The sequence below is a fragment of the Peromyscus californicus genome, unplaced genomic scaffold, assembly GCF_007827085.1.
Source record: "Peromyscus californicus insignis strain IS unplaced genomic scaffold, ASM782708v3 Scaffold_24__1_contigs__length_46423439, whole genome shotgun sequence".
Taxonomy (NCBI): Eukaryota; Metazoa; Chordata; class Mammalia; order Rodentia; family Cricetidae; genus Peromyscus; species Peromyscus californicus.
In genome coordinates, this window is record NW_026294535.1 from 32,869,715 (window position 1) to 32,884,765 (window position 15,051).

A 15,051-nucleotide genomic window follows, 5' to 3' on the forward strand; every position below is an offset into this window, starting at 1 on the left:
TTTTTTTTTTCCTTCACACAAAGAGGTAAAGAGAAACCCTGAATGGTCTTACCCTAATACACAAGGCCACCTCCCCTTCAGTTCTTGAAAGTGACAGGTATTTAAGGGAGCTCTTCCTTGTGCTTTGTTTTGAAGGAAAACAACAACAAACTCGCTAACTAACTTAACTAGCTAACTAACTAACAAGACACACCGAGTTGGAAGCACTGACCGGTGGTTGTTTCACTGTTCATTTGAAGTGAAAGATAAGAAAGGTTGCTGTAACTCAGCCTAGAGGCTTTGCAGGGTTCTAAATACCCCGTTGCTGCCTTTGAATGAAACTTTGTGCTCTTATCAAAACGTAATGCAAAATGAAATGAGACACAGGTCCATTTACTTGGGAGACTAACAGCCTATATTCCAGTGATTAAAATAGAGGTTAGCCATGCCAGGCTGCGCCTTCAGAAGCCTACCCACGTCCCACCTGCTATCTCTCCGTACCGTTCTCCACCTCTGCTCCCGTCACACCCTTAACTTGATATCTGTTTACTCTAGAGGGAGCGGGTTTTGAGAAGAGATCATAAATATCCTGGCCCAACGCCCTAGCAGCCATAACAAGGAAAAAGAACATACTCGCCTGAAGATAACGTTGGGGATATTTAAATGTGTGGGTTAAATTTTTATCCACTCTAATAACTGGACTTTTTTTTTTTTCTTCAGTCTACTTCCTACTTCTTTGCTCTCTCTTTCTGCCCTGAAGCGGCAGGCATAAGGATCGGTGCAGGCAAAATCCCCCAGAGCCTACTGCCGGATAGCTCTGTAAGGACTGCTTCGTTCCACAATACCTGGGCGCCTGTCCCTTCTCCGAAATGGCAGGCGTGAGCGGCTGTTTAAAATATTCTATGTTTTTCTTCAACTTCTTGTTCTGGGTAAGTATTTCTCTTTTAATTACCAGTTTTGTACAAGAAAGAGGAGCTTGAGATAAATATCATAATATACATAGAGCTAGAGGATGAGGAGGAAAAGGCATTTTTCCATTGAACTGTTTGGATTTGTTTGTCTCTCTTGGGTTGTTTCGGGAACTGAAAATAAGCCAATGACTCGAGAAAAAAAAAAAGTGTGCTCAAGTTCTTTGAAGATAAACATTTCCCAAATGTTTTCATATTGTTGCAAGACTAAACACAGGGGAAAATATCCCTTAATTAAGGATGATTATTCTTAGTTATATGTCAATCAGCACTCTCTGGTTTAAGGACTCCAAGGAAAACAGTTTGATTCTGCCTGGCTTCTGGTTCCCTCCCTTGACATCTGGGTTTAAAACAGGTGACTAACCAGGGGGTGGCGGGATGATAAATGCATGAGAAGATCATTTTCAGAGCCCCCAGGAAAAAATAGCGGGTCTTGGAATGCTCCAGGAGAAACAGTACAAGTATTTGATTATAAGATCCAGCTAAACCAGTGACTATGGGTTAGTACTTTGAAATCAGTATTCTGATGTGTCATCGGCCCGCCCTTTCAAACAACAGGGTTTGGATTTAGCGGAGTATGTTTTGCTTGAAAGTCTGTTGACGTGGACCAGAGGTTCTCAACCTTTCCAATGCTGCGACCCTTTAACACCGTTCCTCATGCTGTGGCGACCCCAAACTTATTCTTGTTGATATTTCGTAACTGTAGTTTTGCTACTGCTATGAACCGTAACGTGAATATCTGATAGGCAGGCTATCTGATACGTGACCCCTGTGAAAGGGTCGTTCCACCCTGAGGGGGTTGCGACCCACAGGTTGAGAACCACTGATGTAGCTAAACCAGATACAGTGAAAAATGAATATTAACGTGAAGGGCTGGGCTGTAGGGCAAACAGCCTTACTTACCGTTTTACACACAGGCGGGAAGTAAAATATGTTACAAGTAAAGCAATGGGAATATCCCAGCGTGCTCAAATAGAAAAAAAAAAGTCATTTTATATTCTGGATTGAAGAGTGGTTTATGCATTATTAAGAATAAGGAGCCGGGCGGTGGTGGCGCACGCCTTTAATCCCAGCACTCGGGAGGCAGAGCCAGGCGGATCTCTGTGAGTTCGAGGCCAGCCTGGACTACCAAGTGAGTTCCAGGAAAGGCGCAAAGCTACACAGAGAAACCCTGTCTCGAAAAACCAAAAAAAAAAAAAAAAAAAAAAAAAAGAATAAGGAGCTCTGGTTTTGTATCTGAACCTTTTGGCCTTTAGCAGAGAGATAGATGGCTGGTATCAGCCCAGTAAGTTTCTTTCTTTTTTAACTTTGGGCAAAGAGCTTATTAGAGAGTTGGACAGAGCGGTGGGGAAAAGGAAAGGCTCCAATCTCATAAACTTCCATTCTGTTAAACTAATGATGAATTTAAATAAACTAATAAAATTTTATTGTATGAAATGACTTTCCACTCAATGGCCAGTAGCCCTAGTGAATATAGGTGACATATTGGTGAATTAAATTAATTAAATAAGTATTTATTTATATAAATAAGAGAGTGAAAACATTTTGTTCTTTATACTTTGTCTTTTTCCTAGAAAAATGGACTGCTTTGAAAATGTCAGAAACTAGGAAAATATTTTGAGACTCAAGAATTTATGACAAATTTTAAAAATTCATTTGATACATTGCTTCTCTTGAATTATTAAAGTCACTGAGAGTAGAATATAAATGTGTTCCTTGGCTTTCTTTCAAACTTTCCAGCATTCACAAACAAAGACAAATTTGGAAAATTAACTCTGTTATCAGGCCTCTCAAACCATGAAACCCCATCAATCTGTACACTTTTCATTCACTTGCCCAGGCAATTATGAAGAAAACATTAGGGTTATCATTCATCTATCAATACATTAGCATGTGTCTTGAAAGGAAATTACATTTACTAATGTACCTACAATATCATTCTCATACTTTAAAAACTTAATACGAATTTCTTAATGAGGGTTTAAATTTCTCATTGCTTCAAAAATGTTATTTGAACTGGGATCCAGAAAAGGTCCACAGACTATGGTCGGTTGGTGTCTGTAAATTCCCCCTCCAACCTCATCATTTTTCTCCTTTTTGAAATATTGTGTGGTTATTTCTGCTGGTCTTATCAAACTTTCAATGGTTTGAATTTTGCTCTTCATATACCCAAGGGGTACCTTTCCATACTTTTCTATCTTTCGTATACCTGTAAGCTGGCAATGGCATCAGGCCGCTTGATAAGATGTAAGCTTTTGTAAGGGAGAAACTGCTACTTCATAAGTAATACTATGTTCTTTCATCAGGAAGTATACATGGTGTGTCTCTGTTTATGATGATGCTCAAGTTCATTTTCGGTTGATTAAAATATTGAAATGGGTGATAATCTAGTGCTATCAATATTTCTTCATGTGTTAGTTAAGTCATATTGTTTAGTTGCCAGGGCATCCAGTGTGTGTGTGTGTGTGCGTGTGCACCCATGTAGGTGTGCACATAGGTATGTGTGTGTGAGAGAGAACATATATATGTACATCACATATTTTGTATGTCATAGATGCATACACAAATGTGATGTAAATACTTCTTTCTTACTTTTTTAACCAGATTTCAAATTGAGTTAGCTTTCTCATACCATTTAACAATAAGATAATATTTTCCTGAGAAATGAATATATAGTCCAATGCAGTTCTTATCCTTATTGATGTACAATTTATTCTGGGTTTTTGACAAAAGGCTCTTCGAGTTGGTTTCGAGGCTTTTTGACATGATTATAATAATCTTTATAATTTCTTTATTATTAAGTGGGACAAGATATTCCAGGCTCATCTGCCCATTTCCTGGCCAGAGTTAGAATTACCTATTTCTTCAAGAAGTTCTGACCTCTTAACTTTTTACAGAACTACAGCCATTGTTTATATTTCTTTTTTCTTTTCTTTTCTCTTTCTTCTTTTTTTTTGTTTTTTTGAGACAGGGTTTCTTTTTTTCTTTTTTGTTTAAGATTTATTTATTATGTATGTAATATTCCTCCTGCATGTTGTATGTTGTCTGCAGGCCAGAAGAGGGCACCAGATCTCATTACAGATGGTTGTGAGCCACCATGTGGTTGCTGGGAATTGAACTCAGGACCTCTGGAAGAGCAACCACGGCTCTTAACCTCTGAGTCACCTCACCAGCCCTGAGATAGGGTTTCTCTGTGTAGTTTTGGTGCCTGTCCTGGATCTTGCTCTGTAGACCAGGTTGGCCTTGAACTCACAGAGATCTATCTGCTTGGCTCTGCCTCCTGAGTGCTGGGATTAAAGGCGTGCATCACTGCCATCCAGCCATTGTTTATATTTTTATGATTATACAAGTATTAATATACTAATAAACACAGCTTTTAAGATATTAAAACAAATCTGTCTGAAAATACCCACACCACACCAGAAACTATCTTCAGATTAGGAAGATACTGCAAAGTTCTGATTGAAGTTGTGAATTCATTGTCTAATTCACAAACAGGAATTTGGAATAGATCCAAATTTTGAACCAAAACGTTATATAAAGATAATCTCGGAAAGGGATGTGCTATCGGTTTAAGATAAAGGGTTCAAGATCAGTTGCAGCTCTCCTGTCTGTGTGCCATTATATTCCCAGACACTGTCACAGCTTTCCTGGGGGACTCTGATTACTTTATGGTTACAATCTCTTCTTTCTCTGAGGTCACACATGAAATCTTACTGATACTGTAGATTTCAGTTAGATAATTCTAACTTCCTTCACTGATTTTTCTCCTCCCCATGTGTGGTGGGACCTGCAACTTCTAGATAAGAGATAGTGACCCTCAGTGAGGACAATGTCTGGAAAGATGAGTGCTAACTTCTTAGTCACATGTGACATCAACATTTTAAATCAAGATGTAGGCATCTGGAGCTGTTTTTGAGGTGAGGGGGGACATTCCTGTTTCTACTCTTGTGTCTCCCCTCAGCCTGGAGTTCTCAGTTGGAAAGTTATGATCCTTCATAGGAAATTAGCAATTTGTCATATTCTTAATGTTTACATGAGCAAAAATTTTAATGTTTCCATTGATGTGGTTTTCTTGTAGATGTCCATGGCCTTGTGTTTTCAAATGCATTCTTTCTGGTTCTAACTTGTGAAACTTGGCTTTTGTAAAGTGGGGCCAGATGTTGAAGTATCTCTGAGATATGCACATAGTCACTTGATCTAAACATACTGGTTTCTTTTCAGGGAGAACTTGATGTGCCACACAAATATGTGGTGGTTTACATTTGATAGAATTACTAATCGAAGAAAAACATGTGAGTTGAAAATCATTCCTAATCATGCTGGAGACTGCTGCAAGTGAGAGAATTGGAGGTGTTATCAATAATAAAGAAGTTGAAGATACAAAACCTGTTTCCCTGAGTCACATGTCAAACACAGGAAATGCCCAAATTTTCTCATGCCCTTCTTAGATAGGACAGGCCTGAGAGTATCAAAGAAGTGTAGGGTTTCCTGGGCATCTGGGTAAGTATGGGGCCTTTTCTTGGGAAGATGCAGGGTAATAAAAACCAGACATGGAGTACCATGTAGAGATCAGGTTTCATGAAGAAAAACACATTGACATGTTACCAGTCTTTAAGTGAGCACAGTGAGGAAAGGGGGCTAATCCCTAAAGCCAGAGGCATCTGTACCCAAAGGGATCAATGCAATGAAGTGTTCAGAAGATAGTCTTGACATGGACGAAATCCAAGAACCCGTGATTCATTGTTCATTGTCTTTTCTACCTTGGATGTGCTCAGCTTCATTAAGAGCTTGGAGGCAAAGCAGACATCTCTCTGAGATAAGGGTACATTACAAATATTAGGGCACAATTATATTTTATCCTGTTGGCTGATGAAAAGCCCCATGAGAAGCAGTTTCCTGTGGCTGAAATCTATGATCTTTGTAAGTAGAGTGGCTGCTTGTCTTTGTACAGTAAATGTTATTCAGTTGAACTACAGTAACAGTGAAGATCTAAGAACCCAGTTGTAGTGAGCTCAGGTCAGACAAGACACTCACTGCTTTTTTACTAGCTGTAAAAAAGGAGGAGGGAAGAGCTTCTCTCTATTTTACAGTTTGCCATCTCCCCAAATTTTAACCATAGATCTATGTACCCCTGAGATCATTGTGATGATTAAATAAGTTAATATGTATAAAGGACTCAAAAGAAAAATAAGCACTTACAAAAAATGGCATTTCAATCAGCATTGTATAGGCATTTTAATGAAGAAGATATGAAACTATTTCATAATGTGATGGATAATTTTCCGTGTTGGGTTTTAGACCAGGGGAGGAACTAAGACTGAAAGAATTTATGATAAGGCAAGAATTATTCCACCCCAGTTAAAGAAACGAAAAAAATATGGATTCCCACCAATTGTGATTCAGATCCTGAACACACCCTATTGCTTTGTGTGCTAACATATGTTCATTGGCTGTTCGGTGCACCTATCTGCATACATAAAAAAGAATGTGACACTTTTACCTAGAAAGATTAATTGCAAAGATTAATCAAGACATTTTGCAAAAACTTATAAGCAAGGCTTGGTATGCAGTAGATTAATTGATTTTTTTATTCCAATGATGGATCATATTGCTTTTTAGTATAAGAACTTGCCCCCCAAATGATAATCATATTTTATGCATAGTAGGCTTTTAAAACAGAAGCATAATTTTAGCTCTGCTTGACCCTTCTCTTTTCTCACAAGACAAGGAGTCTGTGAGAATGAAGTGTGTAGACCTTAATGATGCTAGCCTCTATTCTACATAGATGAGGCCCCAAATGTCCCCATCCAATTGGCTTCAAGCCTGTTGCTATGGATAACACAGACTCTCCTCCGCTCATGACCATTTTGAGCAGCTGTAAGCTGAGCTTGGGTTTCTAGGAACCCCCACGAATTCCTGTCAAGTCCTGCAGATTTCAAATCAGAAGTTAGTTCAGAAAGCCTTCCCATTCTCTTCCTAACATTTTGTTGATTTCAGTGTATTTTCTGTCTTAGTCTGCTTGGGCTTCCATAAGATATTACTGTGGATTGGTAGTTGAAACAACAGAAATTTGTTTCTTACAGTTCTGAAACCTGGGAGGTCTAAGATTGAGCTGATGGCCATTTGAGTGTCTGGTGAGGGTCGTTCTCCTGCCTTCTTACTATGTTCTCATGGGGTACTTCCCAGGGGTTAAGTTAATGGAGAGAGACAGATCTCTCTTGTAAGGTTCATAATCTTATTGGATTAGGATTCTACCTCAATGAGTTCATTTAACCTTGATTATCTCCTAAAAGTCCTATTTCCAAATATATCACTGAATCTGTGTTTTGTATAAGAGTCTAGGGAGATGCTAACCAGACCTGTTGCTTGCCCATATGCAAATACCAAAATTGCCTATATTCTCAGAATACTGATTCTGACCAACCACATCCTGAGTGTAAAATTCAAAGACATCAAGTAAGAACTGGGTGAAAACCAGATTTTTCTCCTGAAAGTGAAACCAGAGTAAAGATGGGCCAGTTAGTTCTACAGTACCTACTCATGCCAGGCCTAGGGCCAACAGATTAATGCCTTTCATTTTACAGTCTTACAATGAAAAAATATCTAGAACTGGACATGTCTTAACAACATCACAGACCCTTAGAGCCAAAGACAAGGGATGGGGGAAGGCTCTATGCACTCACTATCATGGTCCATCTTAAAGCAATGGTAGTGAAACTGCTTTGTATTTAATCAACTTGGTAGACGATGCATCGACTTTTAAGATTAGCTTTAGCATTTATGAAGGTTCTAATGGTGTTAAGTTTGCTATCCTTACATTTGAGTTTCTCCAATGAGATGAGAAAGATGTGTTTTAAACAATATATTTTTATTTTAAAACTAAAATACAAAAACAAGAGGGATAGTGATGGGCATGGGCATGAGCATTTAGCTAATTTCTATATGTGCAAAAGAATTTTGTCTAGTTGTGAAGACAAATTAGGCAAAATATTCTTGACTTCTGAGATAACTGAGTACTCCTTTTCAATGTTGGTGTTACAGATAATATTCAATTGCTGAGAAAACCTAACATGATTTGAGAGTCAAATATAGTTGATAAGATACACAGGTATAGTTTAATTTCTAAGTACTTTGAAGTAAATAATAATACAAAAAGGAGATAAAGGTTTAAAGACTATCACATTCTTACTATAAGAGTTATTATTATTACCTTATTTTTTGAGATCACAATATAGTTACATCATTTTCCTCTTCCATTTCCTCCCTCCAAACCCCACCATATACTATTTTGTGTTCTTTTTCAAATTTATGACCTCTTTTTCCAGTAATTATTGTTGTAGACATATGTAAATATATTACCTGTAGGTGTTGTATGTATAAGTTTTCAGGGCTGACCATTTGGTATTGGAAAACCAATTGGTGTGCTCTTCCCTGGGGAAGACTATTTCCCCAGTTCTCAGCACTTCATAGTTGTCTTAAAGCTTTCTCTTTGATAGTATAATAACTTCCAAATAAACAATAGTTACTAAGATAGTTAACATTGCTTTTAGTTAAAGTTAAAGACCAGAATAACTGTTAAGATGATCAACATAAAATTGAAGATCAGAGTACACCAGGCAATATGGAAAGGGATGAATAGCACTAAGGGCCTTTTAAAAAACCACATGAAAACCAACTACTGTAGAAGCTTCTAAAGTCTATACATAAATAAATGGAATTTAAATAGAGTTACCATACAATGAGAGAGATAATATCCCAACTAGATATCATATGCTGTCAAATAAAACTCCCAGTACCAAGAAAGGGTTATATCTTTTTGAGTTGTTGACAAAACGGTTCCCATAGACTCCTCCTGAACATTACAAGCAATTGCTGATGCTATTAGCTACCCTCTACCACCTTACTGCTCAAAAAAAAAAAAAAAAAAAAGAAAAGAAAAGAAAAAAAAACACAGGCTTATGTTATCAAACATGGAGAAATATGGCTGGCACTCAAATGAAAGCTCCATCCCTACTGGTTAAGTGCTGTACATGCTACTGGAGGAGAAAAGTAACCATCAGTTTCTTCCAGCTATGACCCCTCAGAGCTATAATGACAACCTGCCTATAAAATATGCCCATTGGCACAAGAGTGGCATGAATGTTATAGGAGCAATCAACCACTTTTCGTTTGGATTTCATGAGATGTAACCTAGTCCTGATACTGTGAAAGAGGTGGAGAACCTGAGACGAGATAGGTCATGGTCTCCAAAGGAAAACCCATTACTACTATTCTGCTAAATGAACATAGCAATAAATTGACTCCTCATGACATATTACTATACCCATAGATCGGTGCATCCCTCAGCCCTCATCAGAGAAGCTTCTTCTTGCAGTAGATGTTAATGAACACAGAGACACACAACTGGACAATATGCAGAGTGAAAGACTTTGGAGTGCTCAGCCCTGAGTAGAATGCTTTTTGTTTGTTTGTTTGTTTGGTTGGTTTGTTTTTTACCACATCTCTCCCCTCTAGGCTCAGGGATCCATGCAGAAGAGGGGGTAGAAAGATTGTAAGAGTTAGAGGTGATGGGTGATTTTAAGTAAACAGACACAAAAGGGCAGATACATGTATGAATTCTCGGAGACAGTGAAAGCATGCATGAGATATGCTCAGGAGAGACAAAATCCCGGCACAAAAGAGAAGTGGGTACAGACTCCCAGCCCTAGCCAAGAAGCTGTTCCCAAATGATAGCAAGGGGCAGGAGGAAAATCAGTTTTCTTTAATGGAGTGATACCGGGGATATCAACCATGCTCATGGGCAGCTGGCCAACATAAATCAGACTCCATGCCTTTTAGTGGATTTTTCTTTTCTTTTTTTTTTTTTTTTAAAAGAATGAAAGAACATGAAATGGGTTAGGAAGGGAGGCAAGATGGCATGGGAGTCGAGGGGTGGAAAAGAATATGGTAAAAATATACTGCATAAAATTCTCAAAGAATACATTTAAAAATGAGGATCAGTATAAATGTGCTTGTAAAGGGAGAAGAAAAAGAAAGTATCAGGAAGGAAATCAATTAAGAAACAAGAAAAAATGTGATTATTATAGAATCAGCACCAGGAGGTCTCTTTAGTTATTATTTGACGCTCATTCTTCCTCTCTGACTTGCTATCTAGCACCTGCTAACGTGGGTTCTTATCTTCATTTGTAAATATTAGCTTTGTTGGGAAGAGGGGTAATGAGGCTTGCAACTCTAAACTTTTATTAATTTATGTTATATAGTGTCTATATATGCCTGCATATAAGATAGTCAATTGTATAAGTTATTGTCTACTGAACAAAGAATTCTACTTTTTAAAAAATTGCATTAGAATAATTGGGGCGATTTTTATAGGAGTTAAAGCATGTAAGAAGGGCAGATTGGTTAGGAGTTGGCCTGGATTTCAACCTTGTGACTGTAATCTACCAGGATTCAGTTACTTTTAACAAACAATTTGGACTTAGACGGCTTTTGAGGTCTTCGGGGAAGCAGAGATTCCATGTCTCCTCAGCTGCTCTGTGCGCTGCCTATTCCTTTAACAATCCCCTTGACCTTCCTTCTACTGGAAGCTTAATGAGAAAGCTCTGAACGTTCTGCTGAAGGTTGCAGGCATGTGGTTCAACCATGCATGCATGAAAGCAAGGGCACTCCAAGGTCACTGGGTTTTGGAGAACTCGACCATTTCTTTTTTAATGTATGGAGAGGTCAGAAACATCTAGAAAGTCTTCCAAGGCCTACTATGTCCGGTATGTCACCAGGGCTGCTCTCAACATATCTATCTAATAATACATCTTTGATTTTTTTGAAGCCTCTATGCATATCTCTTTCTTTTTTAACCTTGAGAGACAAGAGTTTTCCTTACACTAAGGTAAAATGCGTTTCACGTTTTATGTGTTGGCCATGGTCCAAATTAAATAATTCTGGTAAAGTCATTAAAGGAATTTAAGACTTTAAATACTGTACACCATTGTTTCTTTTCTCTGGGTAAGCCTTACTACCTAAAAGAATTTTTTTTCAGAAAAAGTTCATTTGAGTTTAAAAATATTAATCTATACTATCATTGCTAAATTTCAAATTTTCCCAAATGCTCTACTATTGTTTATCTTTGCAAATTTCAATCTTCCTTGGGAATCCTGAATGCGTATTTGATAATTAGTGAGTTATGCCTTTCTTTCTTGGTCCAAAATAGAGTTCAAAAGTCAAATCCAGGCGTATATTAGGGGTATCTTATCTTTAAACCATAGGCGGAAAAACCCATGTGATTGGAATTAAATCATGTGAAATGTCTTTTTCTAGCCGGCAGAGGTGGATTCTTGTCCTAACACTACGAATGGACTGTTAGTCTTATCAGTCTTATAGACTGCTATGGAGCACTTCAGACTGTAATGGTCTAATTACTGATAAACTGTTACAGCCAGATAAATGGTGTTTATGGAATTTGCATTTCATTTTATCTTTGTACTCTAACATTTCCCCCCCTATTTCTGCAGATATGTGGTACATTGATCCTAGCACTATCGATATGGGTACGAGTGAGCAAGGATGGCAAAGAGGTAAATATAGATACACAAAGCAACTCTGTCTCCTTCATGAAAAGCAACAGCAATAATAATGACAAGTAGAAAATGTTGTGTACCATTTTTCTTCAATGCCTCACTTACCATGTGTGATGTTTTATGGTTTTATAATTTAAGCCATCAAAATGGCTTGTTGTGTGCCTTGCATGGAGCAGTCCTTCTGGAGAGTAGAGAGGGGTGTGTTATTGTTACAGAAGCATCTATGTTTGTGAAGGGAAAGAAATCTAACATTCCAAGCTACCCCAAATGTAAGAGTTAGTCAATGTAGTTGGGCTGGTCAATCGCTTGACCAAAGGACCATTCCTCAGGAAGGCTGGTTTACCATAAGCCATGTTAAAAATACAGAGGTAATTATATCCTTTATGAGAGCATGTGTTTTTCCTTCTGGGCTCCAGCGCTCTGTGTAGTTGATAATGGAGAACAGGAATTCAGCATGCTGCCCATTACATTGGCACCCCCAGTCTGCTTTTGCCATATGACTATTTGTCTGACCTTCATGGCTGAACGTGTCAACTCAAATAGTATGGCTTCCTCTCTTCCTCTTAGGCATCTTCCTCCTCCAGGAAGCTACCAAGATTTATAGCTCATCTGTCCTGGGGCTTTTCAGTGAAGCTCAAATAAAATTATCTTTGAGCTTTCTTCTGAACCCATTCTTGAATTCTTTTATCAGCGAGACTAAGAACCCTGAGAGGTGACCCCAATTTCCCTGGCAACATGTGTCACCCCAGGTGGGGTTGTCTCTCCCAAGTTCTAGTAACATTATTTTCAAACTAGAAAGACTTCAACACAAGGAGATGTAGGAAGGGGTCTAAGTAGAATCTTGCGTCCTTCGTACTAAAGGCCAGGCTGATGAGCAGCTTGGAGACACTGAATACCTTCCCTCCCCACCAAGAACAACTTCTCTAGTACATTCTGATTATGATGTAGCTGATCCCAAGGTGATTGGTCCAAAATGAAGTAAGATGAAATGTTTTCTTGGAGAAGAAAGTGATTCTAGATTTCAAGGACAGCACAGTACAAGGGTAGTCAGTATTTACCTCTTACAACCAGATTTGGAGGCAACCACTTCAACCAGAGGCGTGACTCAGGTGTTGTTCAGCTTCTTGATCACACAAACAGTTAATAAGACCAGTTCCCTCACACTGCATATCTTTCACCCCAGGGACAAAGCTCTTATCAATATGTCCCCAGGTTTGGACGTTTAGATTATAGGCACCATTCCAGCCCCAGGCTTTGGATTCACCACATGCTATTTCTTTTCCATGCTAAAGTGTTAAAATGTATAAGGAGGGAGAAAGGGTAAGTGTGCACGGGTCATTTGTTGTTTCAGTCTTATCCAAAATAACTCCACACTGGCTCCATTTCTTGGCTCCCTTATTTGCATTTCTCTTCTTCCCTCTCAATTAAAAGAGCACCCTCAGCTCCCCCAGCTCCCCACTACCTCCCACCCCCTTGCTTTACTGTCCCAGCTCCTGCAGAGCAGTTTACTCACCCTTGGTTGTGAAGGCAAGCTCTTGGCAGGGTCACATCTATTGTTAGGGCCTTTTCAAAGGTTTTGCTCCAATACCTTTCCTCCCTTAAGAAGAATTCTCATTCCGACTGAAAGTTATAAAAGATGATATTAAGGCAGCGGTGAAGAAGATGCTTTAAAACTATTTAAATGCATTATACATCACGATACAACTAACTGCCTTTGGACACGGCCTAGTAGAAAGAAGGATGGAAAGAAAACTGGCAGCTGGTTTGTTTCCTTTTCTAGCATGGACAGCTTTTCCAGAAATATTCATGCCCTACCCCCTTCCCTCTTTCCCCCTCTCTAGCTCTCTCTCTTACGACTCTTTCCATCCAAGAGAGTCCAGAGAACCCCTGAGGCAGTTAGCTACTTCCTCATTCTATACTTCACCAGATGATTAAACTGGGAGGGGCTGGGTAGGACAGAGAGCCTTGCCTCCCAGTTCAACAGAATTCCATTTGTTCTGATCAGTGTGGCTCTAAATTCCCGATGACCCCAGGAACTGGAGTTCGAGAGGAGGAAGAGGGTTTTGAATATGTATGTAATCTGTCTGACTTTGACGTTCATAATTTTAAAAAAGACTAAGAACCATCACTTTGAGGGTACTTTGGACTTTTGAAGATGTGTGCGCAGCCTGAATTTTATATTACTATTTGATTTCTGGGCGATGTTTTCTTTCTCCCCAGTGTTTCTGTTAAGCAAATTTGGTGTTTAGTCTGTTAAGACATGACACACATTGAACACATTAAAAGAGAGCTGTTGTCCTTGAGAGAATGTGACTCCGACGCCACATCTGGGAATGAAATGGACTGGACTGCAGGGGCCAGACAGCACTGTTAGTCACATTTAGACCCCTGTGCCATCAGCCTCCTCCCCAGAACAAAAGTCGCTACCAGGACAACCAGCCTGGCTTACGCGAACTTAACTTGACGATGTGTGTTTATCTGCAGTTAGTGGCAAAGAATCAAGACTGAGTGAAGAGCTGAATTTTCTTCCTGGGAAAATAGAACTAGTAGTTTTTTTTTAAAAGGGCCAACATGAGAACAAACACACACAAGAATGACAGGGAGGAGACATCTCTTTCGGCTAACGTGCCTTGGAAGGGTCATTTTTAAGGATAAACTCCATAGCTTCCAAGGTCAAAATCATGGGCACCAGCCTTGTTCAGAACATCTTTTCTAATCTAAAGAAGGTCCCAGTAGCCTCATTTTACAGACCCACCAGTCCCTCTTTGGAATGTCTCCCCTTTTCTTAAGAAACACACAGACTCTGTTTATATGGGGCAGCTCTGGAAAGCTTGCTGGGTTCCTGCTGGAACAAACATCCGGCTCTGATTTCTAGTTCATTCTTCAGGAAGAATAGGCATTTGTTGGTCTGAGCTTGCAACAGCGACTGGCAGTGGGTCAGCACACAGCTTTCTTTCTGCCTGGTCCCTGGCAGTGGGTGGCCTCACCACAGTCCTTAACTACTGCCTGGACGGGTATCAACTGCACTACTTAGGCTCCCTGTGTAGATAGTCCATCTATTGTCTCTGTGTCCATCCTGAGTTCTAATAACCTTGCTAGAGTCTTCTGCCTGTTCAGATGTCACAGCATGTCCTGGTGACCAGACAGAGCTGCCTTCCCAAAGCTGCTTTCTTGACATATCTGTTTTGTCTCTGACCTTGTGCCTGCTTGTTAACAACAATGACTTCTCTGGCTTTAATAATTTCCTAATCCAGCTGGGCACAGTGGCACACATCTTTAATCCTAGCATTTGAGAGGCAGAGGCAGGCTGATCTCTGTGAGTTCGAGGCCAGCCTGGTCTACAGAGCGAGTTCCAAGACAGCCAGAGCTGCTTTCCAGGGAAACCCTGTCTCACAAAACCAAAATAAATGAATAGAATAAAATAATTTCCTAGTCCTTTTAAAAATATATTTTCATCGATTCTTTGTGAATTTCATACACTCGTACAAGGTATTTTGATTATATTCACCCCTCACTCCTCCCCTGAT

The 15,051-nt window shown here is 39.3% G+C and overlaps 1 protein-coding gene across 1 annotated transcript in view; it reads left to right on the plus strand.

Annotated features, from left to right (window-relative positions):
* Nucleotides 1-670: 670 nt before the first annotated feature.
* Nucleotides 671-15,051, plus strand: part of Tspan8 (tetraspanin 8) — a 33,879-nt gene continuing 19,498 nt past the window's right edge. Inside the window, exons 1-2 of the mRNA XM_052753767.1 lie at nt 671-908; nt 11,459-11,521. Coding sequence (XP_052609727.1) covers nt 849-908; nt 11,459-11,521 — 123 coding nt within the window. The 5' untranslated portion in view covers nt 671-848. The remainder of the gene's footprint in view (nt 909-11,458; nt 11,522-15,051) is intronic.